This window comes from Megascapheus bottae, chromosome X (assembly GCF_031878675.1).
Source record: "Megascapheus bottae isolate mThoBot1 chromosome X, mThoBot2.hap1, whole genome shotgun sequence".
Taxonomy (NCBI): Eukaryota; Metazoa; Chordata; class Mammalia; order Rodentia; family Geomyidae; genus Megascapheus; species Megascapheus bottae.
Window position 1 is genome coordinate 47,686,398 of NC_143547.1, and position 12,366 is coordinate 47,698,763.

General features: G+C 40.3%; 1 protein-coding gene across 2 annotated transcripts in view; it reads left to right on the forward strand.

Annotated features, from left to right (window-relative positions):
• Zdhhc15 (zDHHC palmitoyltransferase 15) overlaps positions 1–12,366 on the forward strand; it is a 99,721-nt gene that overhangs the window by 63,702 nt on the left and 23,653 nt on the right. For both annotated transcript variants that reach the window (XM_090327025.1, XM_090327027.1), the window contains 2 exons: positions 121–247; positions 3,234–3,337. In XM_090327025.1, the coding sequence (XP_090183151.1) occupies positions 121–247; positions 3,234–3,337 (231 nt within the window). The remainder of the gene's footprint in view (positions 1–120; positions 248–3,233; positions 3,338–12,366) is intronic.

The window sequence follows — 12,366 nt, forward strand, 5'->3', positions numbered from 1 at the left end:
CTCATTGACAGCGCCCAGTCCCAGAGTTCAAGCCCCATGACTGACAAAAAAAATCAAAAGTATAATGACTTAAAAAAATATCTTTCCTCCTCTTTCCTTAATTCCACTATCCTGTTCTAGAGGCCTTCTGCACTCCAGTGTTTACAAGTGGTCCAGAGAAAAATGGATTCAACCTCGGCTTCATCAAGAATATTCAGCAGGTTTTTGGAGATAATAAGAAATTCTGGCTAATACCTATTGGGTCCAGGTAGGTAATTATTACTATGATGAGATGCTGATTATGGACCATGCCTTAAAGTAGCATATTCAAGTTTTTATTACTGTATGTAGTATACATTACTGTATGATACTCTAGTCCCTAAGTTTTTCATTTCTAGATTTGTAAAGACAAGTCATGAGGCAAGGGTATGATAAGATAAATATTACCATTCTTTGTTTAAGGCAAAGTAAACTTTTTATAAATGTTCTTCCTGATATGGCGGTGAAAACAATCTACATGGCTCATGTCCCAATGACTATATTTCTGCCAATCTGACCCAAACATACAGTCAAAATACACAAACATGAAAGTCACAGGCTGGAAGTTTGGTCTAGTGGTAGAGTGCTTGCCTAACATGTACAAAGCTCTGGGTTCGACTCCTTGGTACCACATACATAGAAAAAAGCCAGAAGTGATACTGTGGATCAAATGGTAGAGCACTAGCCTTGAGAAAGTCCAAGGACAGTTCCCAAGCTCTGAGTTCAAAGAATTGAACCCAGGGCTTCATGCTTTCTATGAAAGCACTCTACCACTAGGTCACACTCCCAGCCCATTAGTGTTTTTATTGATATATCTTTTAAAAGACTCGTTATAGCCTAACCTGTCCTGAAACTTGCTACGTAACTCAGGCTGGCCTCAAACTCATAGCCCTCCTTCCTCAGCCTCCTGAGTGTTCAACTAAAGGTATATGCCACTATACAGTCTATGATGAACATTTTTTGTGTACTTTGACAATGCTTAGTTCAGATTGGCAGGAAAGTCCCCTGAGACCCTTATTTCCAATTAACTACCAAAAATCTGGAAGAGGAACTGTGGCTCAAGTGGTAGAGCTCTAGTTTTGAGGAAAAAAAGCAGAGAGAGACAGCGCACAGGCTCTGAGTTCAAGCTTCAGTTACAGGCACTTGCGCGCACGTGCACACGCATACACACACACACACACACACACACACACACACACACACACACACAGATGTAAAATCCCAAATGGCATGTAGCAAGTATATACAAAAGAAAAACCACAAAAGAGAAATGTACTAAAAAAATACTGAGTCACTAGAACCATTGTTTGAAAAACATATTGTTCTTTTCTCTATTTTCATATTCAGGCTGACATCTTAATATTGTTTGATAAAGGAACATGTTAAATCAGCAAGCAAGAGTTAGCGAATTGATTTCAAAATTGTAGGCATTTTTCAGATGGCAGCAAGAATATAGGGAAAAAGACTGAGAAACAAGTAGAGCTATACTTATGTCTGCTGAATGCCTTCTGGCTTAGCTACCAGCAACTGAACTTACACATGCTTTTCAGACAAGGCACAATTTGTATTCATCTATTTGAGGAAACTTTGCAGGAATCAGGTGGCAATTACAGACATTTCTCTCCTCCCCTTCGCTTATTGCCCTAATACTTCTGCTTCCTTTACTTAGTATTTTACAGGTTTATTTGTTCAACACGTGGTATATTCATGTCTCCAGGTATAAATCACAAGACAAAAATGTGTCATGGAGTAATGTAGATTAATAACTGTTGCCAGTAATTAGCCACACCCCATTCCCACACAAGTATACACAAATACTCAAACACCATCACCACATCAAAGGGAGTTTTAAAGTGAATCTTTGCTGGCATAGAAAACAAAAGCAAAAATCAAAGCCTATTCACTTTATAATCAGTATACTTACATTCTCTGAAGAGTACTGTAAATAAAACCTATAAACTTTTAATTAACCACATTCATGAACAGGAGAAAAGGCACCGATAATATCAAATGAATAATCTAAAAGTCAATAAGATTTAAATTTGGAATCCATTCAAATAAACACTCAAGTGTTTGAACTCTAACCCTGTCTAGCCAGGGCCATGACAATGCTTTTAATGCATACAATCTCTTAATGGCCAGAAATTAACAGAGGAAATGACCCTAGTTTACCATGAAGAGCCACAAAGTAAACCCACATGTGGATAGTTGTACCCCAGATCTGCAATCTAGAGACACCTGGCTCTGGCTCTTTCCTGCAGTTCCTAAAACCTTTCTACAATGCAAGCCAAATAAATAACAGGCACTAAAGCATCACAACAGCCTTTCTCCTCTGTGTTAAGTAATTCTTTTTTTTTTTGCCAGTCCTGGGCTTGAGCTCATGGCTTGAGCACTGTCCTTGGACTTTCTCAAGGCTAGCACTCTGCCACTTGAGCATCAGCACTACTTCCAGCTTTTTGCTATGTATGTGGGGTACCAAGTAATCGAACCCAGGTTTTCGTGCATGCTAGGCAAGCACTCTACCACTAGGCCAGTCCTGGGCTTGAGCTCAGGGCCTGAGCCCTGTCCTTCGACTTTCTCAAGGCTAGAGCTCTACCACTTGAGCCTCAGCACCACTTCCGGCTTTTTTCTGTATGTGGTACTGAGGAATCGAACCCGGGTCTTCATGCATGCTAGGCAAGCACTTTAACCACTAGGCCAAACTCCCGGCCCCTCGCAGCCCTAATTCTTAATCTATTCATCATCCTTGGAAATTTTGAATCAAAGCAATACAATAATGAGATGTAAAATGAGATCCTTATAATTAAATGACAGATATGAAGTTTTTGTGTGTGCGCACTGTGCATTGGGGGAAGCAAGTTAAAGATTTTCTTAGCAGTGGGAATAGTTAATACTGACACAGAGAAGCAAGATGTGGACATTGTGAACACTCTAGCAACTAGAAGATGCTAATGTAAGAGCTTATTTCACCATGGTTTAGCCTATAAGCCTAAGAATACCCAAGACAAAAAAAAGTCTCAAATCTTGAACTATATTCCATTTTTTAAAGTCTGTGTCAAACACTCAATGTGGCACATGTCTGTACTTCCAGATAAAGGAAGCTACTGGAGGAGGATTATGAGTCTGAGGCCAACCTGAGCTATGTAGTGAGCCCTTCTGTGAAAAACCAAGTCATTGTCAGGTGTAAAACTCTCCTTGCTCTCCTTTCCAACCAGCCCTGGTGATGGACACTCCTTCCCTATGAGGTCTATGAATGAATCTCAGAACCCACTACTAGCAAATGAAGAACCCTGGGAAGACAATGAAGATGACAATCGAGGTAAGTAGGCTTAAGTCTTTTCTCTGTTCAGCAGACCAGATCCATGTTCATATAACCGATGTAATATGCGGTGAGTAGATTAAATGCACAGATTGTATAAGAATGCTAGCTTCTTAAATGCTTTTGTAATGGAGGAGGGAACGGGGCCGGGAGTTTGGCCTAGTGGTGGAGTGTTGCCTAGCATGCACAAAGACCTAGGTTCAATTCTTTGATACCACATATACATAGAAAAAGCCAAAAATGGTGCTGTGGCTCAAGTGGTAGAGCTTTAGCCTTGAGTAAAGCCCAAGGACAACGCTCAGGTCCTGAGTTCAAGGCCCAGGACTGGCAAAAAAAATGGAGGAGGGAACATCTGGCCAGATTTGTTTAGCAAATATGGGGAGTTGAGGTAGCATGAGATGATAAGGTATCTTACAAGCTTTACAATACTGTGATTTATTACTAGTTAGATAAATCAGAAAATTTCAACAGCTTTAGTTCAATCATTCATTCATATTGGTTACATTTTCTTTAAAACCATATCTGTATTACCTTTTAGAACAGTTTAGAGCTGGGCGCCTGTGGCTCATGCCTGTAATCCTAGCTACTCAGGAGACTCAGATTAGAGAATTGTGATTCAAAACCATCCTAGGCAGGAAAGTCTGTGAGACTTATCTCTCCAATTAATTACCAGCAAACCAGAGCTGTGGCTCAAGTGGTAGCCTTGAGGGAAAAAAAAAAAACACAAGCAAGAGCATGAGGCCCTGAATTCAAATCCTAATACTGCTCCAAAAATAAAAATAAAGAAAATAGTTTAAATATACTTAAAAGTAAAAGTGTGGTGGAAAGCCTATACATGAAAGAAGTAGGAGCAAAGGAAAAAAATCAGGAAGCAGAAATTTGCATTTCCATGTTTCTCCAACCAGACCATTGGATTGTCTTGAGAGTTCCTATGGAGAGTCAAAAGTTAGATAGATAGTCATGTCATACATATATCCCTATTACCAGCCTTCATCTTTGTCCCCCCAAGTGTGGGGTCTGACATGGTGCTGTGGCTCAAGTGGTAGAACACAAAGAGCATTCAGGCACTGAATTCAAGCCCCAGGCCAGCAAAAAATAAAGGTACCTGGGGCAAATGTAGCTGAGTAAGGATATGGAGAAGCATTGAGGTGGGGAGCAGACAGGGAAAACAAATCCTTCTAAATGTTCATCTAAGTAGATTATCTAAACCCATTTTCCCTACCTGGAAGTTCAGCTTTCGAGGAAAGCACATTGCCAGGATGAAGGAAGACAAGACAGTGCACATTCATATTTATAAAGAAAAAAAGTTCTTACTCAATCCAAAGAATTTCCAACACAAGGAACACCATATAATCCTGATAAATATAGGAAAATTGAATAGTCTGACCTACCCTCCTTATGAATTCAGTCTTTTTTTTTGCCAGTCCTGGGCTTGAGTTCAGGGCCTGAGCATTGTCCTTGGACTTTCTCAAGGCTAGAGCTCTACCACTTGAGCCACAGCACCATTTCCAGCTTTTTTTTCTATGTATGTGGTACTGAGGAATTGAACCCGGGTCTTCATGCGTGCTAGGCAAGCACGCTACCACTAGGCCAAACTTCCGGCCCTGAATTCAGTCTTTCTAAACAGACTTTTACTTCCAGCTGTCTTGAGGGATAAGAACTCTTATTTGGCACTGAGAAAAGTAAACAACAGGATGCCATTGGTTTATGCCTAAAAAGCTTCTGGAGGCTAACACCTGAGGATCACAGTTCAAAATTAGCCCAAGTGGACAAGTCAGAGAGACTCTTATATCTGAGTAATTACCAAAAAGCCAGAAATGGAGCTGTGGCTTAAGAGGTAGAGTACCAACCTTGAGCCAGAAAGCTAAAGGACAGTGCTTAGGCTTTGAGTTCAAGCTCGAGTAGTAGCACCAAAGAAGAAACCTAACCTGTAATAGAAATACATGGAGGCTTGAGCTGGGAGCATAGCCTAGTGGTAGAGTGCTCACCTAGCATACATGAAGCCCTGGGTTCGATTCCTCCGTACCACATACACAGAAAAAGCCAGATGTGACACTGTGGTTCAGGTGGCAAAGCACTAACCTTGAGCAAAAAGTGTCCAAGGAGAGTGCTCAGGCCCTGAGTTCAAGCTCCAGGCTTTCCACAGTGGAGAAAGAATGATTCCTAGCCAGGTTTTATGTTAGCAAGTATAGAAATAGTGCCACATCATGATCAGGTCATTTTTCAGAAGGACTCTTCATTTAAGAATTGTATATAAATTTGTATTTTTATTGCAAAGATGATGTGCAGAGGGGTTACAGTTATATAATTAAGGTAATGAATACATTTCTTTTCTAAGTGTTACCCCCTCCTTTGTTTTCTCCTACTTTCCCTCCCCCTTTGACTCCCCTCTCCCCCAAATTATAAAGTCCATTTACAACATAGTGTCTAGTGAGTGTTGCTGTTGCATTCGTCCACATTTTGTCCCACCATTTCTGTGAATAAATTTATATTTTTATAATACATTTATATACTTTTTGACTTTCACAATGGTCATGTTAGGTAGGAATTATTATCCCATTTTATAACTGAAGAAATTGAGATTAGGATATATTAAGTAACTTATCCATGATTATATAATATAGCAAGAAAGGTATTATTTGAATTCAAATGAAGGTACCCCAAATCTAAAATCTTGAAATTTTCAATATAATGTGATGTCTCTCTTGACAAATCACAGCTCTGTGATTTGATACCATCTTGATAAATGAAGCATCCATCTGTTCATTAAGCCAAAGACATAAACTCTAAGCCACTTTTAGCTTTATCAAGACTACTCATCTCACATCAATATATTTTTAATTTCATTCCACCTAGTCTATTATCTAACAACTTTAATAGAAAGTGATACTTTTTTGGTGGTACTGGAGTTTGAACTCAGACTCTCATGTTTTCTAGGCATACTACCAACTCTTTTTGAGTTATTTTCAAGGTGGAGTCTAGCTTTATGCCTGGCTAGCCTCTACTTTTAGTTCCCTGTTTCAGTGGAGATGATAAGCATGTGACACTGCATCCAGCCATTGAGCTTCCCCAATAGTTGAGATTAATAGATGCATGCTACCATACCCTGTTGTTGATTGACATGGAGTCACATGAAATTATTTTTGCCTGACCTGGCTTGGAGCACATGATCCCTAATCTCTGCCTCTCAAGTAGCTAGGAGTACAGACTTCAGCCACTATCCACAGCTAAAAATGATACTTTTCATAGTCCATTTTCAAAGCCTAGTCATATGCCTTCGAATATCGGTTAGGGAATCTTGTTTTTCTACAAACACCAGGTATGCCAGAAAGACAAAGCATCCAGGACATTCTAGCTCAACTCAGAAGACTTAAGTGACTTTCTTCAAGTGCAAGAAGCCACTGAAAGTCCAAACAGTTGAGAGAGAAAGGTTTATAATCCAGTGCCCTCATTTTAGAAATGGAGAGGCTAAGGTTTTAGGGAGATTTTTCTCACATGATATAGCTAGAGGCTTAGGGCCTGAAAGCTGCTGCTATTTAGAAGATTGAGAGATAAAATTTAAATTAGGATGCATTGGGGCCGGGAGTTTGGCCTAGTGGTTAAAGTGCTTGCCTAGCATGCATGAAGACCCGGGTTCGATTCCTCGGTACCACATACATAGATAAAAGCCAGAAGTGGTGCTGAGGCTCAAGTGGTAGAGCTCTAGCCTTGAGAAAGTCCAAGGACAGTGCTCAGGCCCTAAGCTCAAGCCCAGGACTGGCAAAAAAAATAAATAAATAAATTAGGATGCATTGGTCCAATCAATTTTGTTATAGGTAAGAGAAAACTTTACATCAAGAAGGGTTAAGGAGCCAGACATGGTGGTTCATACCAATGCTAGCTGCTCAGGGTGCTGAGATCAGGAAATTTGGAGTTCAAGATTAACCCTGGCAAAAATTCATAAGACAAGCTAGGTATAGTGGCTCACACTGTAATCCTAGCTACTCAGGAGGCTGAGATCTGAGGATCACGGTTAAAAGCCAGCCCGGGCACTAAATACCATGAGACTCTTATCTCCAATTAACAACTAGAAAACCAGAAGTGGTGCTCTGGCTCCAGGAATAGGATGGTAGCCTTGAGCTGAAGAACTCAGGAACAGCGCCCAGGCCCACAGTTCAAGTCCCACAACCGACCAAAACAAAAAATCATGACAATTTTTTAGCCAATAGACAGTCATGGTGATGTGAACAGGTGATCCCAGCTATGTGGGCAACTGGGAACAGGATCCCAGTTCTAGGTACCCCGGGCAATAAAGGTTCAAGAGCCATCTCAATGGAAGAAAGTTGGACGAGAAGGTACATGTCTGTCATCCCAGCTACAATGAGAAGGACAAAATAGGAAGAATCTACTGTCCAGGTGTAGGCTGAGGCAAAAAAAAAAGCAAGACTCTATATCAAATTAATCAGTCAAAAAAAGGGCTTGAATGGGCTGGGAGTTTGGCCTAGTGGTAGAGTGCTTGCCTAGCATGCACAAAGACCTGGGTTCGATTCCCTGGTACCACATACACAGAAAAAGCCAGAAGTGGTGCTGAGGCTCAAGTGGTAGAGCACTGGCCTTGAGAAAGTCCAAGGACAGTGCTCAGGCCCTGAGCTCAAGCCCAGGACTGGCAAAAAAAAAGAAAAAGAAAAAAAAGGGCTGGAAGAAGAGGAAGGAAAAAGGAGAGGAAGGCTGGATTACAACTCAGTAGTAGAGGATTTGCATAGTACACACATGGGCCTGGGTTTGAGCTCCAGAACTGCAAACACATAAACAAACAAATAAATAAGTGAATGACTTACTAAGTACAAGTAACTTCCCAATGTCAGTGCTTCAGAATATCCTGTTTCCCTCCTCACACGAGGCACTGTGGGAGTTTATCATCACGTTCAACTTTGATGAGCCAGGACAGGTAAACTTCTCTTCTTGCTATTTTAGTCATTCTATTTTCTTCAGCTCAACATATTGTGCTGCATTGGGGACATGTTTGACAGATCATCAGATGCTTACACAACTAAATGCAACTCAAAGGGGGCGACAATATATGCATTTTCTCTTCCTGGGTTTGTGACTTTTCCTTCCCTGTTTGGGACCTAGAGAAGTGGTATGTGGTACAGATTTATTTTTATATATGTTCTAAGTTCTTTTCATCTTTCCTATAAAAAGGAAGGAAGGAAGGAAAGAAGGGAGGGAGGGAGGGAGAGGAAAAAAGAAGAGAAAGGAAAGAAAGTGGTACTTTCCACTAAACCATATTCTCATCTGCTCCCATTTTCTGGGTAGAACTGTTTGTATGCAAACATTTTTTTTTTTGGTTGGGACTTGAAATCTGGGCCTGAGCATTGCCCGAGCTCTTCAACTCAAGGCTATTGCCCTACCCCTGGGGCCACAGAGCCACTTCCAGTTTTCTGGTGGATAATTGGAGATAAAAGTCTCACAGACTTTTTAGTGCCCAGCTGGCTTTGAACCACGATCCTCAGATCTCAGCCTCCTGAGTAGCTAGGATTACAGGCGTGAGCCACTGCGTCCTGCCACCAATTTATTTATATATACATACATATATATATATATATATATATATATATATATAGTTTTTTTGCCAGTCCTGGGCTTGAGCTCAGGGCCTGAGCACTGTCCTTGGACTTTCTCAAGGTTAGAGCTCTACCACTTGAGCCTCAGCACCACTTCCAGCTTTTTTTTTTTGTATGTATGTGGTACCAAGGAATCGAACCTGGGCCTTTGTGCATGCTATGCAAGCACTCTACTGGCCAAACTCCCAGCCCCATGGTATCAATTTTTAAAAGAAACTATTTAGTTGTTACACAAGCGCACAGAAAATACACAAATAAAATATATATATAAATATGCATGTAATTTTCTGAAATTAAACAAGCATCTTTTAGAGATTTTAGAGAGACTTGAGGTTATAGTTTAGCTTATTTTGAGGAAGTGAGTCAGAAATGTCTGTTCTATTACTGCTTTATTCATTATAAATTTTCTTGTAGCTTTTATTAAAAATTAGAGATTATAATGTAAGACTTTATACTAATGTATTCAAAATTGGCATCTATTTCCTACAAACTGAATGAGTAACCTCTACAGGTCTATCAGTTGTGTCATGAATAATAAAACGGGCATGAGTGTCAGGGAGATATTTAAATGCAACCGTCTATGAGTCAGTACTTACCTCTGTGTAAAACCACGCAGAATTCCTCAGCCTTCTCTAGGTGAGAAATTTTAGCCTCTTCATATTTTCTTGTAGACTGATTTCTCAATATTTTTATTTTATGGCTCTGGTGCCTATCTGAATATTCTGTGTCCTTTCAGTAGGTAAAGAAGCCTGGGCTGTTTCCCAACAATAACCTCTTTCAAATTAGTTGCTGAATTCTTTTGATCTTGCAAGCTTATTTGAGATGTAGCATCCCTGACAATCCAGACATGGCAACCACAGTCAAATTCCTTGGACTGTGAACTTAACGAAGACATTGCCAAGACTCCAGCCACAGAGCAGGAACTTTTTCCATGTATGAGTTGCAAGACTGGGATTCTATAATGCACTCTCCTTAGTGGCCTAAAGATCTCCCATTAGACTCCACCTCTTTAAGGTTCTACTCCCTGCCAATAGTGTCATGCTAGAGGCCAAGCCTTCAACACATTGGGTGATTGTTATACCTAAAGAAAAGATTATTGCAGGTAAACTGTTTAACATAGACATCATCTCCCAGTCTTCTTTTAATAATAAAATCATTTAAAATCATCTCACTTAAGAAAATGGTAGTGTACAGTATACTACAGTTATCTACAGTCCTGGTGCTTCCCTTTAGAGCTTTACAATTATTCATCTAACATAACTGCCAGTTTGTATACTTTGGCCCTTTGACCCTCAGCTTCTCATTCCTCTCCACACATCTGCCTGCCTAGATTAACTACTGTTCTATTCTGTTTCTGTGTATTTGACTCTTCTTTTATTTATTTCATTTTATTGTCAAGGTAATGTACAGAGAGGTTACAGTTATGTACATACATACGTAAGGTAGTGAGTACATTTCTTGTCGAACACTCTTTTAGAAATCATGCAAGTTATGTTTGGTTATCTGGCTTATTTTATTTGAAATAATATCTTCCAGTTTCATCCATTTTGTTGAAAATGGCAGAATTTCCTTTCTTCTTTAAAATTGAGTACTCCCACACTGTGTGTCTGTGTGAGTGTGTGTGCATATACCTCACACATTCTTTTTTATTGTAAAGGTGATATACAGAGGTGTTGCCGTTACATAAATAAGGAAATAAGTACAATTCTTATCATATGTTGTTACCCGTCTCCCGTGTTTTCTCCTGCTTTCCCTCCCCTGACTCCCCTCTCCCCCCACTCACAAATTTGTTTTACCTAAGTATCCATACACAGACACTTTGGTTGTTGCCATATCTTGACTTTTCCAAATAATGCTGCAATGGAACATGTACCTATATAACCTACCATGTCCTATTCTAGGAAAGCTCAGTGCTTTTTCTCTAGTGACTGTAGCAATTTGTATTGCCATCGGCAGTGTATGAGGAGTCCTTTTCCTCTACATGCTTGTGGGCATGCGCCTGCCTGCACATACCAGGGGTTAAATCTACATCCTCAAACATACTCAGCAAGGACTCTAGCACTAAGCTACAATCTGAGCTACATCTTTTGACTTGGCAGTAATAGCCATCCTGTGATATAAAATGATCTTTCCTGTGGTTTTGATGTGCATTTCCCTGCTGGTTTGGGTTTAGAGCACTTTTTCACTTATTTCTTGGCGGTTATTGTATTTGTCTTCTTTGAAAAAATTCTGTTTAGTTCTCTGCTTATGTGCCTGTATGTGTGTGCAGACACACCAATCCTAATACTTGTAGTCAGGGCCGAGGTGCTCCCTCTGAGTTTTTTCAGTCAAGACAAGTGTGCTCTAACAATTTAAATACACATCTACTTCCTGCTTTTTAGTGGTTAATTGGAGATAAGAGTCTAGTGGATTTATCTGCCCATGCTAGCTCCAAACTATGATTCTCTAATCTCAGCCTCCTGAGTGACTAGGACTATAGGTGCAGGTCACCAGCATTTGGTTTTCTTCAGTTTTTATTTCATGCTTTATAGCATTTAGCATACATATTTTCATCTCCTTGGATAAATTGATTCTTTTTCCTTGCTGAGCCATATTAGTTTATGAGATGAGTTGATGCAGGGAAAATGAACTGCCCTCATTATACCTTTTTTTTTTTTCATTGTAAAGGGGATGCTAATCCTGGGGCTTGAACTCAGTGCCTAGATGCTGTCTTTGAGCTTTTCTCTACCACTTGAGCCTCTGCTCATTTCCAGCTTTTTTGGTGGTTAACTGGAGATAAGAGTCTCATATAGTTTTCTGCCTAGGCTGGCTTTGAACCACAATTTTCAGATGTCACCATTCTAAGTAGGATTACAAGCATGAGCCACTGGCACTTGCCTTCTAAACTTTTTTATGTGATTGTTCTTGAGTTGTTTCCTCTTCTGAATGGTCACAGTTTGGGGTTTTTGTTTATTTGTTTGTTTGTTTTGTTTTGTTACCAGTCCTGGCCTTGAGCTCAGGGCCTGAGTGCTGTCCTTGGTCTTTCTCAAGGCTAGAGCTCTACCACTAGAGCCTCAGCACTACTTCTGGCTTTTTTTCTGTGTATGTGGTATGTAGGAATCGAACCTGGGTCTTTGTGCATGCTAGGCAAGCACTCTACCACTAGGCCAAACTCCCAGCCTTGGTCACAGTTTTTTTTTTTTTTTTTTTTTTTTTTTTGCCAGTCCTGGGCTTGAGCTCAGGGCCTGAGCACTGTCCTTGGGCATCCCTCAAGGCTAGTGTTCTACCCTGAGCCACTGCACCACTTCTGGCTTTTTCTATGTATATGTGGTACTGAGGAATCGAACCCGGGTCTTCATGCATGCTAGGCAGGCACTTTTACCACTAGGCCAAACTCCCAGCCCTAGGTCACAGTTTTTTAAATGGACTTCTGAGCTCTTCCTGAGT